Consider the following 18302-nt stretch of genomic DNA (forward strand, 5'->3'; position numbering starts at 1 on the left):
CACTTGTAATGGGCTTCATCCGCAGATAGCTAATGCTCACTTGTTAGATGGAAAGTATATGAAGCTTTACATGTATGAATATCAATATAGATAAAATTCAAGGAAACGTATTTTTTTATGTCTCCCACTTTGGAAAAGAGTGGCTTTTGAAATGTATTCAACAAAATATAAATTCACTTTGTCTACAACTTTCATTTTAATAAATTGAATTTTTTCTTTCTTCTTTCTAGAAAATTTTTTGCAACACAACTGTTTCAGATTTCTGACTTACTCTGGCAAAGTTTTTTAATTTATGAGACTTTATGGAGTCTGGAATGTTTTCATGCACAGAACCTTTAGTCAGAAGTAAACAAAAGTCGACCTGAATCAAGTTTATTTTTAAAACATGAGCAGAGACAAACTGATGAACACATTTTTACAGCATTGGTTGAAGACTAATCATCTCCCACGAGAAAGGTAAGCCTGATGAGAAATATTTGAGCGATCCACAATGTGTGTTATTTTCCACTGACACTGTTCTCTCTGATAATTAAACCTGCATCCTACAAGAGTTTTGTACGTTAAGTCAGTTATCTTGAGCAAACAAGGTTCAACTTCTCACTTTTCACAAAGGATGAGTCTCCTGTGTTTTAATCATTTGTCATGTGGAAATGCTCCTTAAAATGATACATTTAATAGAAGCAGTTCATTTAATCATTAATTTAAAAAAGATGCTTCAGAGAAGAAACATGGTAATTACTGCTTATTTAAGGAAAAACATGGACCCATTTGTTCCAGGCTCTAATATTAACAAAGTAATATATGTTGTTTATGTATTATAAATTTAAGTCATCACATAATGCTTAATGAGTGAAGGTACATTTTTGATCAATACAATAACAACTCAAAGTCTCCTTACTAGCTTTTTCTTGAGCTTGTAACAGTATCACACAGTTTACCAGCAGATGGAGGCAGTTTGCATATAGTTACCATGTAGATGGATCTGTTCCAATGCAAACTCTCGTCCACAGATGAAATCATAACAGCTACTGAGCTTCTCAAATTTACAATGTTATATATCACTTTATTATCTTCCACATATGAACCAACACATCCAGGCACAAATTTAATCGGATGATAAATGTCTTGAGAGGCAAAGGGGTCCTCAAACACAAAAACTTAAAAGTGAAAAACAAACATTTAAGTGAACATAAATAATAGTAATGATGATAAAATAATTTAGTTTTTTGCATCGTTTTTTATTGTTTTCTGTTTGCACTTTATTCTATTACTTGGAACTACACACTAAACAATCCCAATAATAAACAACGAGAACGGCCAAATTACAAACTGCTGATGTTCACTACCCTGATATTCCACATTGTTCTCACTTCCCTTTGACAGTTACACAGCGACAGAGATAAAGAATGGATCCAGTGCCGATTTATCCACCTGAGATCATCCTGTCTGACAGAGAAGATCATCGCCTGTTTCCTACCGACAGATCTGCCTCACAAGAAGAGCTACACATCCATGAATTGTCAGATAGCAGCGTTGGGCAGCTTTGTTCATCGGAGCCTCATCGGGCGAGGATGGATGAGGTGGCATCCCTGAGAGCTTCCACTGCGGGAGAAAGGAGGTTTGCTCATTCTGAGCAGAACAGAGACACGCCATCTTGGACGAAAAAGGAAGAAAATCCAAACCAGCAAACTCTACAACATTCCCTGCCAAGCCTGATGATGGGCCCCATCCACCCCCAGATACAAGCCCATGAGAATCCCTTTAACTTAACTTTCCTGCCCAGTATTTGTCCCCCTCTATCCAACCTCCAGGCTTTATCACCGGGCGTCCGGCCTGACGTGACACCACTTGTACCAGAGCTCAGAATGACCCCCTGGTTTGGTCAAGAGGCCTGCTGGATGAATACCACACCCAACGCCAGGTGTGATTTTAGCCCCTGTGTGTTGTTCCCATACAGCCCATTTTCCCCCCCTCAGTCCTGGTTCCTCCTGCCTGAGGCTCGCCCCGTTTGGTGTGTGTGTCCAGAGTCTCAACCTATCCAGCAGCCCTGCGAGCCTGACCTGTAAGGAACACACAGCAGACAGCATTATATTATTGTATCGACTGGTCCATAATTAAATCCTGACTTTAGTACTGTATCTAATATCACATGTCTGACCCCAGGTTGTCAAGGAAGGCAGTTGAGCCAGTTGGTGAGCAGTTAAATGTGACGCCAAAGTTTGCAGGAAAAGAGCAGAGTAAAGAGAAGGCCAAGTCAGAAGGTCAGAGGTCAAGTCTTTATATCTAAAAATCGACATTACCTTTCCCCTGAATTATCTCAGCAACTATTGGATGCATTGTTGTGAAATTTTTCACTAACATTCATGATGCCTGGAGGATGAATCCTTCCTGCAGGACGCAGAGAGCTTAGGGGATGCTAAGAAGAAATGAAAATGGTTAAAAGTCAAACTGATGTTTTACCCCGTTTTCTCCCTTTTTTACTTCTTTTATCATCACAGAAAAACAGCAGAGAAATGACACATCTGATGATGAACTACAATCCACGGAGTCTGCGGTTTCTCCTGGATCTCTTCTCTCTTTGGATGAAGAATCGCTGGCAGAACGCGCCTTTGAGGAATACATGACGATTATGGACTCCCTCTGTCCCGATAAGGTCAACAACTTTGGGTTATAATATAAAATCTAGAAAAATGTATATTAATATGCAGGATGCAGGAGAATGGATTTATTATGTCTAAAAGAATATCTGTTTAAGGAGTTAATAAAACATTCATATTTGGTAAGAAAAACACCCAAAAATACCTTTAAAAAAATCCTTAAAATCTAAAAGTTTGTTCAAAACAGCCAATATTTCATTATGAAAAAAAAAAAAAAATCCCAATTTTCTGCTGTTTCTGACTATCCTCAGATCCATGAAAACGTGGAGGTCAAAGAGAGTGAGGATGAGGACGACGAGGACGAGGACGGAGAGAAGGAGAAACTAGAGACAGAAAACAGCATCTTTCTGAAGTATCTGGATGAACTGTGCAGTGATGAGGACTTTGTCAGAAAAGTACGTCAAGCATTAGTATAAAATGGGAGGAACTTAAGTGCATAAGTAGTGACTTTTAAATTAAATTCTCCTATAATTTCTTTTTTAATTTTGACAATATTATTATCTTGTTTGCCGCAAAGGTTTAAGAATATATCTTGTGTGTCCCTGTGTGCTCACCTCTTTCTGTCAGGTGGAGTCGACACTGGATACAGAGTTCCTGGAGTCCCTCCTCTCTTCAGACCCGGATATCCTCGACTTTATCGCACTGGAAACACAAGAGCAAGAGGTAACATGAGAATAAGTTCAGTAACAGATGTGTATTGTTGCCTCATGATGCGGCAGGTCGATCTAGGATTAGAAGAACAAGCCAGTTTCAGTATTAGTGCCATTTTGACCATTAACATCAACAGTACTATGCCGCTGTGAGCCAGTAACCGAGGGTCTCTGAACCCTGCAGTTTGACCTTTCTGTAAAAATAAAGATGTGACATATACTGCATGTTTATAAAATTATTTTTTTTTTTAATTTAATTACTTACTTTCTTTTTGTTTCTTCTTTCTGACTTTGCAGGCGACGCTGCCGGAGCAGTCACATCAACCTTCTGCCAACTCCAGCAGCGATCCTATAACTGACGGGTCATCTCTGGTGCGTCTCTTATATCATTACTGTAGTTATTATGCACAGAGTGAGGGGTTAGATGTATATATTTATTTTACTGTCTTGCTGCTGGATGATAAGACATGTTTTAACCTGGGCCTGTGGAGCCTCAAAGATTTGGGCGTTTATCAGGCAGGTCGGGTCTAAAGAAAGATGCTGTTTAGCTGAATTGTGGCAAATGTAAGATGCAGGGTTGTTGGCCTCTACTGCTTCGATTTTCACAAATTAAATCAGATTTTGAAAGCGCAAAACTAAATCTCTACAGGGCCCTTTAATTCTTCTTCTTTCATATCTTCTTCTCAGCTGGGATCGAGACTGAATGCAGAGCATCTGGATCCCCCCGTGTCTCCAGATCCAGAATCCATTGACCTTTTTCCACTGAACGAATTAAAGCAATGGGTAACATGATACTTTTTTGCTTTATGACGACAAATATTAAGTCATAATTCTATGAGAAAAGTCAAACGCTGGGTTGTGTATGAAAAGATGAGATACTGTATATCTGTTTGCATCTGGGAAAATGCCACAAGAAAAATGTTAATTACCTTAGTAAGTTTTTCTTCTTCCTGTTTTTCCTCTTGGTTTACAGGCGTTGGAGATGACGGTGCAGGAACAATCACATCTACTGTCTGCTGACTCCATCAGTGATCCTGTACCTGATGAAACATCTCAGACACCTATATTGGATCCTCCGGGAAACTCTGACACCAATCCAAACCACGATTGGCAAACTGCGCCTCTGGATACAGGATCAAAGGAAAGACGACTGCCAACTGAAGGCACGCCAGAACACTTCAGTCCTGTTGATGCCTTGTCTAGTCTTTGTCACGATGGCTCCCTTTTCATGGAGAATACTTTCACTTCGTCTCCACACTCTGCCCCAGACATTCTTACTTTTGATTTGGAGACAGCAGACCACGATGTATTGGCAGCTTTATTTCTTGCAGATGACAGTGGTCCAATCGTGTCAGAAGACGCCGCAATGTCCCTCTCAAACTTTGCAAACACCCAGTCAGCTCAGTTGTCCCAGAAGACCAAGAGTGGACATCTACCTTGGGAACTCACTGCCTCCGAGTCCCCCTCAAGTTCCAGTGTTGCAGGGTCAACTGAAGACCCTCCTGCACCTCATTTCAGTGCTGATTTGTTGACTGACAGCCCACCACAGTCAGCTGGCCCTCAAGCTCTAAGGGTCGTGGCTTGGAAAGCACTTCCTCCTGCCCAGATAAGGGAGTCTGAGGACCAACATAGTCCCAGAAACATAAACCCAGAGTCCTCGTGCCTAAAAGATATGTCACCCAAAGATGACCTTAACAGTGCAATCCCGGCGCCAGCCAGTTCGTCCGCTGTGGCAGATTCCCATCCAGACTCCTCTGATGCTCAAGTTGATGGCAGTTCATCAGGCTCAGTGCCTGAAGAACAGATATTAGAGTCACCAGAAGGACTGCCAATTTCTCAAGAATTAGCGTCACCTCGCATTTTCTCTGAATTCAGAACAAGAGAGCGACATGTCACTGAGAAAAAATGTGAGAACATTTTGGAAAAAGGTGCTAGAACATCAGAGACGCCAAAGAAAACAGCAAGAAAAGCAAGAGAAGAAGGGATGGCTAAAATGAGTTTTGAACAGAAGGAAGAGAATAAAGAGAATGACACCGAACTCGTCAAAGTCAGACGCAGTCAGAGGCTGTCAGGTCAAAATGAAAAAGAGAAAGCAGGACTTAGTGGTGGATTCAAAACAGAGAGAGCAGACGAGAGGAAACCAAGTGAAAGGAGCATTAAGAAAGACGGGATAATTTATGAAAAACAGAGCAGACGGTCCTCGGGAGGAAGACAATTATGTAAAAAAGAGGAGAGTAATTTTGAAGAGCAGAGCCAAGGAACAAAAATAACACACACAGTCGAGCAATTTTCCGAGATGGGAAAAAAAGAACAGCATCAAAAGCTCAGAGTGGAGATACAGAGACTCGAATTGAAGTCACTGCCCTCGCACTGCTCTCCTGCCTCTGCTTCCTGCAGCGAAACAAAGGTAGAAAACACTCTTTCAACCACAACACCACAAGAGAAAAGTGAAAAGGATGAGGAGAGTATAAAAAGAAAACAGGAAGGGATTCAAATATCTGGTTTTGGGAAAGAGGAAAAAGCGCAGCTGATTCCTCCTTCTGCTTCTGGAGATGGAAGGAAAAGCCAACACTCACAGATGGAAACAAGTGAGATAGAGGCCTCACCCGAGAGAGAAATGCAGGACAGAGCAGAAGTGAATGTAAAGGAGTTTGCAAATGAGTCTGTTTCAAGTCCGGTTAAAACAAGCAGAAGCAGGAAAGATGAAGAGGAGAGTAGCGAGACAGCGAACGATACAAATAAAGATTTGCAAATAAAGGTGGGCAAGGTCAACGAGGACTCTGCAAACTTCAGTACCGTCTCTCCACCTACAGCATCATCCCAGCGGAGCCCGGGAGTTCAGACAGCTCCTCCAACAGACATGATAATGATCGATCAAGGCGGCCAGGAAGCCCCAGGGGAAGCACCACTGAATGACAGAGATGAGCATAAGCATCCTCTCTCAAGCCTGGAGTCGCCCTCTGTGAAAAATCCCAAATTATCCCCCAGTCTAGATCCAGAGTCGATTCAACTGAACCAGCAACAAGGCAAAACAGTAGCACTAAGTGAAGACGGAGCTTGTAGACACAGTGAGGTCATGCAAACGAAGACTTGTGATTTTTACAGCTCAACGTCACCAAAGCCAAAGGTGTCTAGTCGCAAACCAAGTCCAGACCAGACAGAAGATGTGAAAGGTGAGGGGGAAAGGGCAAATGGAGAAGAGGCAAAACACCCAAGCCTACCGCTGAGTCCGATGAAAAGATATCGGCAGGAACATGAGGCTTCTGAAGAGACGAAGGTAAATGAGACAGAAAATGTGGGGATTGAGACAGAAATCATCAAGAGTCCGATGAAAAGAGCAAGGTGGAAGATCAAGATGGAGGTTGACTCTAGGAGAGCCGAGAAGCAGAGGCAAACATGGATTGAGAAAGGCGATGAGGGGTCCAGCGGCAAGGATGAAACATTTGGCGTCTGTACACCAAGGACAAGAAGTAAAACAAAGGCCGTGGACAAACTGATTTCAAATCCATCATGTTCGACTGGACAAGAAACTTCTGAAGGTGAAGAAACTGCAGGCAAGACGCCTTCAAGAGATGAGAGGAGTGCAACGAAAACCAGAATGATGCTCAGGCGAATCCAGGTCCCACGCTTTCCTTCTAAGAAACAAAGGCGGCTCTCCAAGTTACCTACAAAATATACAGACTTTATCTTGCACAAACCAAAGGTGATGGGAAAGAAAAGGCGGGAAAAGGAAAAACAGAAAGAGGTGGGAAAAAGACGGACAACCCAAACACCAAAACCTACTTAAAACAATTCACAGTTTAATTAATTGTTAACAAAAAACTATATTCATACAAAAATGTAAGAAATAATTAATTTACAGAATAAACTTTGAGTGTATAGTTTTTTTTTTTGCACATTCCATTGTCCCTTTAAAAAAGAAAAAAAATGTTTTATATACACAGGAGGAAATTTTATAAATAAGACATTTTATGGCTTCAAATGACAAAAGTGACCGAGTCCTTTCTTCATGGTAATTAAAAAGGCATACAGTTAAACATGCACACACCTTCCAAGTTCCTGGCCTCAAACACACACACACGCACACGCACACTTTCTTTGGCTGTCCAATAATTGCAAGATTGACATGAGGATTTAAAAAAAATGCATCCATACATCCACACACATACTGTGCGACACGAAACCTTAAAAATACAATACTTTGTCGATGATTATTCTTGTTCAAACTGTCTCATATCTTCACAACTGCCTGACTTGACGATGATAAGCACAGAAAAACTCAACATCCTGCAGAAAGAGGAATCTGACTCTCATTTAATATTCTGAAAAATCCTCATTCAAACTTCTTGTTGTAGTGGAGGGATCCGTTACTGTTGTGCACGTTTCCGTTGTTGTTCACAGCCTTCCAATTGGCCAGCGAAGTGAATGACAGGTGAGAGCCCGCCTCCTCTGGCTGCAGGTATTCATTCACTACTCTCTGATAGGTCGGGTGGGTCGTCAGCACTTGGAGCAGATTTTCTGAGGAAACAAAGCAGATGTAATGAGGATTTTAAAGTGTTTTGACCCTTAAATATCACCTGATGAAACACAAATGTTCAGTCAGGTGTCACTTGCCTTTTTGCTTAAAAGTAAATTGCCTCAAGTTTGACATTAATTATCCTTCTATTATTATTACCCCATGTCAAAACATTTCACACTGTGTAAGCTGTAACACACTGGGCTTCTAGTTTACATAAAGTAATAACGTCTCACAGCAGGGAGGAAAATTAAAAATGAACAGACAACCTAAACTGCCAATAATGAAGAAGAGCAATCAAAACAACAAAGAACAAACAAAACCTTACACAGGTTTCTATCGATCTTTGTCTTGTCTTGTCAATGTTTGTCTTTGTATGCTAAATACCTGCTATAAACTTAATTGTCAGCATAAAGTGTTAAAGGAGTAACAGCAATTTCTGAGGAATCAAAGTTCCCTCATTAATATGCAAATTTATGCAGCAAGTCATACCAAAATCTTATCAGATCACACGCTTCAAGTACTATCAAGTGGTATACTTCATTACTATCAAGGTTCACAAGAATGTGTTTACAGACACACACAAGCATGACGACATAACGTCCTGTATACCATGCTCTACAGAATCACAAAATCAAAAAATCAAAAATCACCCCTTCATTCACTACTATAACAAACAGTAATTTTTAGTTCACTTGATAGTGAACAATAAAGTTAGATAATTAGGTAATTATTCAGAGTCACTGACCTTCAGTGAGCTGGCCTTGTTTGGAGGCCTCCAGGTACAGTTCAGTGGTGCTGTGCTGAGGAAGGCCCAGCAGCGCCCCCATGAGGTCTGACAGGTCCTCTGCACTTAGACTGCCTCTGCCTTCCCGGTCAAACAGCTGTAAAACACATACATTCACAAAATAAATAAATACATAAATAAAATTCACGACTTAGCAGGTCAGAGAGGTCAATGACAAACTAATGCAACACATTAGATGCTTTGCATTTTGACAAACTCCCTGTGAGGGTATTCTCTCCAGTCATCAACATTTTATACTATTTATAGTCAACCATCTAATCCATTTTATGCATGGAGGCATAAAAAAAAAAGAAGAAAAAAAAAAAGAAAGATTTCAACACAAAATTCTTAAAGTGTTTCCTGCTCAAGTCGTACAGAGTCTGAGAAAATGCAAGAGATTACATTCAGACACAGTACTTACACTGAAAGCTGTGTGAAGTAGTGTTTTGATGCTGACAAATCCTGAGAGCGCAGCAACACTCAAATAAAACTGTCTGAAGTCCACAGTTTCATCCTGAAAAAAAACAAACAAACAAAAAAAACAACATATTTTTGGTGAGGTTTTATTTAATATTTTTATTTTGTGTCTCTCCCCCCCCCATCTGTTTCTGGAGCACAGCACAGAAACTGAAATGTACCTTTAGCACAAATGTCACAAAGCTATTTAGTAATCAATAAATTACCCAAAAACGAATGGATCAATCAAGGGGTAAAGCTCTAGAAACAGTACTCAATATTTTAAATGTTAAATTCACCAGATTTGACCATAGTTGTCAAAACCTCTGGTGAAAAACAAACATCTGCCTCATATATTTACTGCTAACATCTCACAGTGTGAACTCTCACAGCAGCTGTATTAAAGCCATAAAACAGAGGACATTTAGTTCTCTGCTGCACCTGTTACCTATAAATACACAGGTGGAAACGACACCAGTGAAAAATGCCCTCTTGGATGTTGCGCAAGCAGTTAATCTTGTTAGACACACACTCATACACACACACACAAAAGAAAACTGCCTCTACCTTGGAGTAGAGGTCACAGACAGTGACTGCTGTCTCTCTATCTGTCAGTCCGAGAACAGAGGCAAGCTCCTCTGCACTGGCCTTTGACCCCTGAGCTCCAGACTGACACCTGTCAATCATCCGGTCCAGTGCTGCTTCCACTTCAGACGCCTCCAAGCTGAGAGAGAGAAGAAAGGGAGGAAAATTATAATAAAAAAGGCAATTGGACTTTTTTATTAAAGCCATAAAACATTTTCAGTAAAAGGATTCAGGCTGAGACCGAACATGAATGAGGGTCCTCTCTCACCCGTTTTTCAGCAGCAGTGAGAGCGTTTTTCTGGCAGGGGACTCCAGTGGAAGAGAGAGACCACCCAGTTTACTAACAGGAACTCCACCCTCCATCACATAGTCTGTAGCTGGGATGCCAAGGTCCCTGAAACACAGCAGAAAAACGCATTATAAAAAGCTGATTCACAGACACACACACCTTTAACCCTGCAGTCCCGTTACTGTGGACAGATCAGTTCCTTTGAAATGAGACATAGGCCTGAAAATTCACCTCTGCACTACTTACTTGGCCATGAGTTTCTGAACATTGTCTGCATACAGGTTGGGATCATTCTTCTCCTCCTGGGATGGGTTGTAAACTGGCAGGAACTGTAGAACAATAAAAATAAGGCAACCATTGTTCTCTCTCACGTTTAATCATGGTAACAGGGGAAGGCGGGACAGTGTGAAGTTGCAAGTTTGAGCAAAACAAAGAGGCATTTATATTTTTCCATACACTCAAACTTTCAAAGAGTAACTTCACATCAAGCTGAAAAATACCTTCTCCTGTTTGAAAATGTCGTGTCCGACCACACCCGACATTACTGATGAATGTGATCAGTGGTGTGCTTTGCTGCACCTGTTACTGTATGTGTTTGTGAGGTGAAGGAGTCTTACCTCAACAGTCATGTTGGTGTAAAACTGTGAAGCTGTGTGCCACAGTGCCTCAAGCCTAATGGACAAAGAGCCAATATTATAGTTCAAGTAGAAAAAAAATAAAATCAACAGCAGCCAATTCAATTTATGTGTTCTTTTCCTTACCTGATTAAAATGATTACTTGACAGCAAATCGCTGAATTTGGCCAAAGTTTGGGGTGGGTAATGTGGATTAAATTTATATTATGACAAGCAGGAAATGTAAAAGCAGTGTTCTTCATAAAATGTGCAAAGGTTTAGTTACTATGATATCCACTGATAATGGAGTAAAATTGTTGAAAACACTGCTCAAGTCTAAAAAGTTCAGCGTCCTTGAGGTTCCAAGTTTACTCAACTTCCTGTCTATGTAGAAATCCAGTACTTGTACTTCGACTTCTATGCAGCCAGAAATGACAAACGATGAGCCGAACCCCTTTACATTAACTTGCTCTGACAGATATGGAGATAAAAAAAATGGAGGAACTCACCAGGTTGTTCCTTTGTATGTCCAGCGTACAGTATCCTGAGGGTCATAAAAGGACTAATCAAACAGGACACATTACAACAAGGTACTAGAACAAACAAAAAGAACCATCCTTAGCAACAGACAGGCTTTTTTTATAGCATGTGTAATTCTAGACACATTCCCCTCATAACACACCCTGACAGGAACCAGTGTACAAAACACTGGCTTGGACAAGTGTTACTGCATGTTCAGGAACATAACGACTGTCTGATAATATGTAGAAGAGTGTAGTGTATACACTCATACTTGGTCACGAAGTGACAAGGAAGACATAACAGATAAAAATGAGATAGAGTTGTCAAAACAGTACAAAGCATCTTGTGTGTGCAGAGTTATGTTACCAATGCAGCATGACAGTTTCTGCTGTTAATGTTTGTTTTAAATATATCTCTAACAACTTGTTCTTACATGGGGCTTTTTGTGTACAGTGCTGCACGCCTTAATTAAATCTGATTACTGTGTTTACAAACACAAAGTGAACTTGTAGTCTGGTCCTTCTTTTGAGATTATGTCACTTAAAGAAAGGGTTTTTTAAGTTAATGAAGCCTTAATGTGCCTTGCTTTACTTGGGAATTCCTTCCCTTTCTTAATAATTAAATCCCATTCATTATTTATATGACAACAAAAATGATTTAAATTTTATATGTTAGTTATTTTTTTTGTTTTACTTGCATTTTAAATTTTCTTTTAAATATGTTCTATTAATGAATTTGACTTGACTCGACTCATGTGTTCTCAAAACATACAGAATATGCTTAATATATTTTTCTGGATATTGAATCCCAGGGCAGAGGTTCGTTTGCAAAATCACATTTAAAGAGACCTAGCTAGATTTGAGTTAAGTGTCTTCTGACTCTGAGGAAGAATTAACTTAAATTTAAAGTCTCAGTCTCCCTGGACACAAACATCTTGGAAGTAAAGTGTTGAGTTGACCCAATTTTATCATCTCTAATAAACCTTCACAGGACAACTGGCAGCTGAAGGAATCAAACCTGTCATGTTTCTCGGTTATCGAATGTTGTTTCAAACCAGCAGATCAACCTGCCACCCCCTAATAAGTTCACTCACCATCTTGTTGGGGTAACGCAACAGAACAGGCTGGACTGGGACTCCGGCAAGGAAGGCACCTGATGATGAGTGACATGGAAATAATGAGACATAGTGGAATTAGACAGAAGTAAAAGGTGCAGTAGAGGAGTTAACCATCCAGTAGCAAAACAATCACCTGCTACGCCTTTTCTCTCTCACACGACTCATTCCTGCATAATCTCAACAAACAACTGTAGTATGTTGTCCGTGTCAGACATCAAGAAAAACCAGATGGGATCGGTTTCTCTTCATGTTGTTTACACTCATTCATTCATACGTACTGATTCACAAGCAAAGGACGGATGTAGAAAGGCACCTGGCAGTAAACAGGCTATAAAAACCTCAGTTCTTTTCAATCTCTTTTTTGTTTTCATGTGTCGATTTCAGACTGCCAATACTCACCAGGCTTGAATTTGATAAGAGCACGGCCGTTAGTCGTGGTTCCCTCTGGAAACATCAGCATCTAGCAAAGAATTAAGAAATATGACTTATGAGTTGCGGTGGCAACCCTTCGCTCTTTGCACTTCCAGCAGGTGAATTTACAAGCCTTTTGACAACATTTACAGCCTGAAAAAAGAAACATCTTTCCACAGACGATGTATCTTTGGGCCATTCTGACCTCTGTGGTTATGTGCAGACAGACTGGTTTCAAATTTGACTTAACACTGCACCTTCTGTTCTTCCTTACTAAAATGTGCATAAGGACTGGCCTGAAGTAACTTTAGCTATTTCTGAACTGTAATTAAGGATGCATTAAGAAATGGATTCCCTGGAGGGTGTAAAGTGTGTTGTTCCGCTTTTCTTCTATCTAGCAGGTCATGTTCCTGTCCCAAAGACTTTATCTAATACTGAGCAGCTGTTTGCTTGTGCCAAAGCCACAGATTTACGAAACCATCACAGGCAGTGAAAAACTAGACAGTTACATATACAGTCTATTTTCTTAATTTTTCACTAAAAACTTAAGTTTCTATGAGCTTTGCACTGTGTGACTACCGGCATTACCCCACTGTAATTGTTGAAAAGTGGGATTGAATAATTTGGTAGTATTTGCCAGATATGTAAACAAGACTACAGCCAAGAAGAAAGATCATCTCTGTCGTTTTACTTAAAGCCCTGTAGACTTGTGTTGACAAAAGATAATCTGCATTTGTTTGAGCGACCAAACAAAAGGTCTTACCTGAGGCCAGTAGCCATTGGAGGTCAGCCTCTCTGTGACCTGGGTGACTGCCTTTTTCCTTGACTCTGGATCCTTCCTGCTTACCAGCACAGACTGGTTGAACTCAAGCAAAGCTGAAACGCAATTGAAATAAATAAATAGTCACACAAGAAAAAAATTAAAACCAGAACCATGGAAGGAGTCCAGAGCAAGAATGCCAAGAAAGCAAGACAGGAAGTACCAGAGCAGACAGAGCAGATTAGAAGCCAAAACACTGAGTCACTTGTTTATCTTTGGACTTCCTTGAATACTTTTACTGTCCTCTTTACTCCTCTATTCCAAATATTAATCTTGGTTTCTTGCCTAGTAGGTGAACAACTTGGGGTGAGATTCCCCATCTATGACTACACTGCACTGTGAAGCACAATAGGGAAAAAATTTAAAGAGGGACCAAAAATATATTGGTGAAAAGATTATGTCATCCTGGCACTTGCACAGTTAAACGTGACATAAACAAAGGAACAAATCCTTCCTGACTGGAGTTAGCACAACTATGTTTGTGGCAGGGTGAATAAAATTTTTGCCTTTCAGCCCAATGTGATTGGCAGAAAGATGAAACTCGGCACAGTTTCAATATTTCAGCTCATGCAGCCTGTTTGCGAAACTTTCACTGGTTTTATGTTGTTGTGAATGTCTAAAAATGTCCCCCAAACATTTTATGTCAATATTAAGATTACATCAAACCTCAGAAAGGTTCAGGTGCAGAAGAAGAGCAGCATAAATATTTGCATTTCTGCTTGATACATAAACAATGAACCAATTAAAACTGTTGCCAATTAATTTTCTGTCAAGCGCAAATCAGATTATCCATCTGCAATTCGATAAAATGGTGCAACTGAATCAGAGCTCCTCACCTCCTATGACCGGCAGGCTGGCGTTCTCCGACCGCGACACCACCGTTGCCAGCTGGGATGGACACAGAACCAGCATGTCCAGAAAGCCGCTGTGGGGCGCCACAACCAGCACCGGCGCCTCCTTCAGATCTGCCCTGCGACCTTTCACCTTTACCCACAGAAAGCCCAGGGAGAAGAAGACGGCTCGGCTCAGCAGCCAGACGATGGGATGGAAGAGCCAGTGTCTCCAGCCAGTGACGGGCCGAGAGCGGTCCTCCTCAGACAGACCGGCCAATCGTAGCCGGGCAAGAGGCCAAATGATGAGGAAGAAAAGGGCCGCCAGTGTGATGCGTAGAGGGAAGAGGATACTGCCCAAGATAATGCCCTGAGGATAAACACAAAGTACAATCACCGACATGGCAGATAATGAAACTCTCACACACCATTATGAAACTACACTTTCTAATCCCCCGTCCCTGCATTTAGGATTTATGGTGAATTCTGATGTGCAGGGAATCAGTCTGACTTCTGAATGTTATGAAATGTTCTTCTTTGCATGTGTCAAGACCTCTGTCAGGTGTAATATTTAACAGTGGAACACAGGTAACTGTGTTGAACACAACGTTTGATGGCTTCATTTTGCATATAGTTGCCGCATCTTGATGTAAACACGTGTGGCAAAAATATTATAATTAACATCATTATAGGGTTGGGTTACCCAGCACTCTTGACATGTCTGTCAAGAGTTATGCAACACTGTGGTATGGGTTATCATCGGTCATGCCATGTCTATGTTATTTATAACCTTTAACATTTATAACCCGTCTGTTTTGCTTAGGCATCATAGTCAGAAAGCACTTTGAAAGTCTCTTCTCGCATGGGACACTTTTGTTTAGATTCATTTTTAAAAACACTGCAGAGTTTCAACTAGGGATACAATTAATGTATATTTGCATTATCAATTAATATGCTTATTACTTAACTGATCAATTGCTTTATGGTTTGTTCTACATAACATCAGAAAGCAGTTTAAAATGCAAATTCAGATCCCAAGAAGATGTAATGAAGTGTCTCATTTTGTCCAACCAAGAGTCCAAAGCAACAACAATATAAATATAGAACTAGGGCTACAACTAATAGATATTTTCTTTTGATTGATGTGCTGATTATGTTCTCGATTCATCTTTTTGTCTATAAAATGTCAGAAAATAAGGGCAAAATGCCTGATATAATTTAAAGCATCCAAAAGGTGAAGTCCTCCAGCGTCTTGTTTTAGATCAACCATCCAAAACCCAAATATATTCAGTTTATGAAGACATAAAAAGAGAGAGAGAGGCACCAAACTCTCACATTAGAGAAGCTGGAAACAGTAAATAATTTGCATTTTTGCTTAAGAAATTAATGGACCAGATTAGTTTTCTGTGGATGGACTAATTGATTAATGGGCTTATCTAACCGTTGCAGTTCTACATAGCACCCTTATCAAACCGACTGCTGGCATTAAAATCAAGCACATAGTCAGTTACTGTTCAGAAGTGAAGGATCTGTATCAAGGACAAACTTGACTCCTGCCAGTCAAATTACTGCCTCGTTAGTTTCAGGTGGCATATGTTGGGAGATAAGTTAAGCCCTCGAAGAGTACTAAGAGCTTAGTGGCTTCTCTCCATTATTTTAAATAAATAAATTAATAAAAAAGTAAAATATGGAGACTTCGGTTTGACCGTTACCCTGATCCTCTGCGCTCTGGTCAGCTTCACCCCGTGGATAAATGGATGTGGATAGTCGTGTGTTGTTGATTGACAGTCGTGCTCCTCCATGGCAACAAGCCAAAGCTGATAGACAAATTAGACTTAAAAAAAAACGTAAAAAAAACAAAAACAAAAAAAAAAAAAAAACAAAACTACAATCCCTTTTAGGTTGACAACACAAAACTTCCAAAAACTGAGCAGAACAACTTGTTCTAGATGGATGACAACGCCGCACTTCTTTTTTTAAAAAACCGTTGAAGTGTCTCGCGCAGTCCACTTTTAAAACGTTAGCTAAAACAAACCGGAAACGACTGAGGATTATTCCGACGCGACATAAAACAGCGATAAATAACGAACAACAATTAACAAACTAAAAACAAACTTCCACAGTGTCCACACTCCACATGGTGAAACACCCACGCTGAGGAGAAGACGCCCATCCTTTCTCTCTTGTAGTCTCTCCTCACCTGTCCCGCCCCTTCACCCTCTGACAGCCCGGCCTACCGGTCCGGCCAGTTGAGTCAGACCCTATTGTCAGACCGGTCCCCCCCGAAACCGGGGTCGGGTTGTCAAGCGAGGCGATTTTGGGGGGGACGAAGTAGGTGTAGAAGTCAGATACTGCCAAAGAAAAGATTTAAAAAAAAAAAACATGTTAAATTACCTTCATATTGATACTACAGAGTAAAGTAAGTAAAGATTATGAGATATTGAGTCAGTATTTTAGGTAATTACGCAACAATATGAGTTACTGAGTCATGTTCTGTTATGTGTCAGGTAGCCATGACATGACTATGACGTAACTTTTTTAAAACCTATTTTATATTGTGACTTTTTTTGACAAATTCTTGATTTACCATTGTTTCTATTCATCCATTATTTTCCTCCTCACTAAAAGTACTTGCCTTTGACTTTTCTTTCTTTATTTCTTTCTTTCTTTCTTTCTTTCTTTCTTAACAACTTTACCGGCCAAGCATTTTGTCTCAAATGAAGAATTTAAACAGCTGAACTTGGACACATCATTGTGCTACTTACTTTACTTATCAACTGCTATGAAAACAAATGGACAACAAATATACAAACATACAGTATCATTAACAAATTGTTGTATGTGAAGTAAAGTAAGTCGCCCATGTAAGCATATAAATATTGTAAATATTGTATGTATTAAAAATGTATTGTATATCTAAAGTATACATAAGTAAGTGAATGTACTTTCATAAGCTACTGACTCCCCTTTACATAATAGTGACTATGTTTTTATGTAAGAACTATGTTTATGTATATGAAAACAAATGATAAACATACTATCTATAGCATATACAGATTGTAATTGTCTGTACCAGTATACTGGTAAAATATGCTTTGCTAGAAGCCCTTTAGGTTGTGGTATAGTGAGCGAGGATGGTATTTGCAATAAACATTCACAAACACTTTAATCACAAGCAATTGTGAATAAAACTATAGAAAAATCTGCCCAAATATGATCTCATCAGTGGGCTTCTCTTAAAGTCTGTGAAAAATGTTTGAAGCAACAAGATGCAACATTTTCATATATACAAATGTCTGTTTTATTAATCAACTGGCATAAAACTTTACAACACCGGCTCAGCTTATGTATGAGAAATTTTATATTTGCCTTTCTGGTGTGACCTACAAGGAAGTAGTACATCAAAACTGCTTTGCAATATTATGATGCAACCATTCTGATATTCTAAGGGGCATTACTCTTTGGAGAACTGACACAAGATAGGAGATGTGTGAGGGCTAAATACCATGTACTAAAAAGGAAAAATTGCAAGAAGTTTCATGTAGTGCTCCAGCATGTTTCTTTGTTTGTTACTTTGTCTGGGTTTAAATACTTGAAAAATCAAGATACTGTCTGACTGCAAGCATTTCTCTGACGATATATTAAAGCATATGTTCTTTGTTTGTAAATGTATTGCATTATTCTGTTCAGAGATAGCAATGGGTTAAACAGGAGATGTCTGGGAAGTGCAGTGGAGAAATACCACAGTACTGTGAGCAAAAAATGACAGATTACAGAACAATAACATTCCCATGAGTTAACGAATGAAGCACGTGGATCTCATCTGTTTTCTTTTGTTGTGTTTTGGCATGTTGGCCAATTCATTTTACACCTAATCACCCATGAATATAAGAAAGGCTGTAAAACCTCTCAACTACCTGCCACTCAAGTTTAGCCTCTGCCCTACCTGACTGCTATTGTTCTGTGTGCAGGGTGTTGCTGCTGATACCAAACTCCCTCTGAGGAATAAACACACACCCACAAATCAGTACATTAAAAAAGTAGAAAT

The 18302-nt window shown here is 39.9% G+C and overlaps 2 protein-coding genes across 2 annotated transcripts; one reads left to right on the forward strand and one right to left on the reverse strand.

The window, feature by feature from the left end:
* The first annotated feature begins 1364 nt into the window (after window positions 1–1364).
* LOC147818629 (uncharacterized) lies at window positions 1365–7094 on the forward strand. The gene is made up of 9 exons (XM_087176387.1): window positions 1365–1632; window positions 1699–2062; window positions 2164–2261; window positions 2499–2653; window positions 2909–3052; window positions 3225–3320; window positions 3605–3679; window positions 3995–4090; window positions 4281–7094. The coding sequence occupies exons 1-9, from the start codon at window positions 1407–1409 to the stop codon at window positions 7092–7094; spliced, it is 4068 nt and encodes a 1355-aa protein (XP_087032513.1). The 5' UTR covers window positions 1365–1406.
* On the reverse strand, window positions 7088–16409 carry lpcat4 (lysophosphatidylcholine acyltransferase 4). The gene is made up of 13 exons (XM_023415319.2): window positions 15967–16409; window positions 14261–14624; window positions 13368–13480; window positions 12593–12653; window positions 12170–12228; window positions 11064–11098; window positions 10558–10612; window positions 10187–10269; window positions 9920–10045; window positions 9634–9790; window positions 9032–9124; window positions 8572–8707; window positions 7088–7825 (listed from the first exon to the last, which is right to left on the reverse strand). Exons 1-13 carry the CDS (start codon window positions 16054–16056, stop codon window positions 7641–7643), a joined length of 1557 nt encoding a protein of 518 aa, XP_023271087.1. The 5' UTR covers window positions 16057–16409; the 3' UTR covers window positions 7088–7640.
* Window positions 16410–18302: the final 1893 nt, after the last annotated feature.

Source organism: Seriola lalandi, unplaced genomic scaffold (genome assembly GCF_002814215.2).
Source record: "Seriola lalandi dorsalis isolate HSWRI2012SDOR001 ecotype SW California unplaced genomic scaffold, Sedor1 jcf7180002054549, whole genome shotgun sequence".
Classification (NCBI taxonomy): Eukaryota; Metazoa; Chordata; class Actinopteri; order Carangiformes; family Carangidae; genus Seriola; species Seriola lalandi.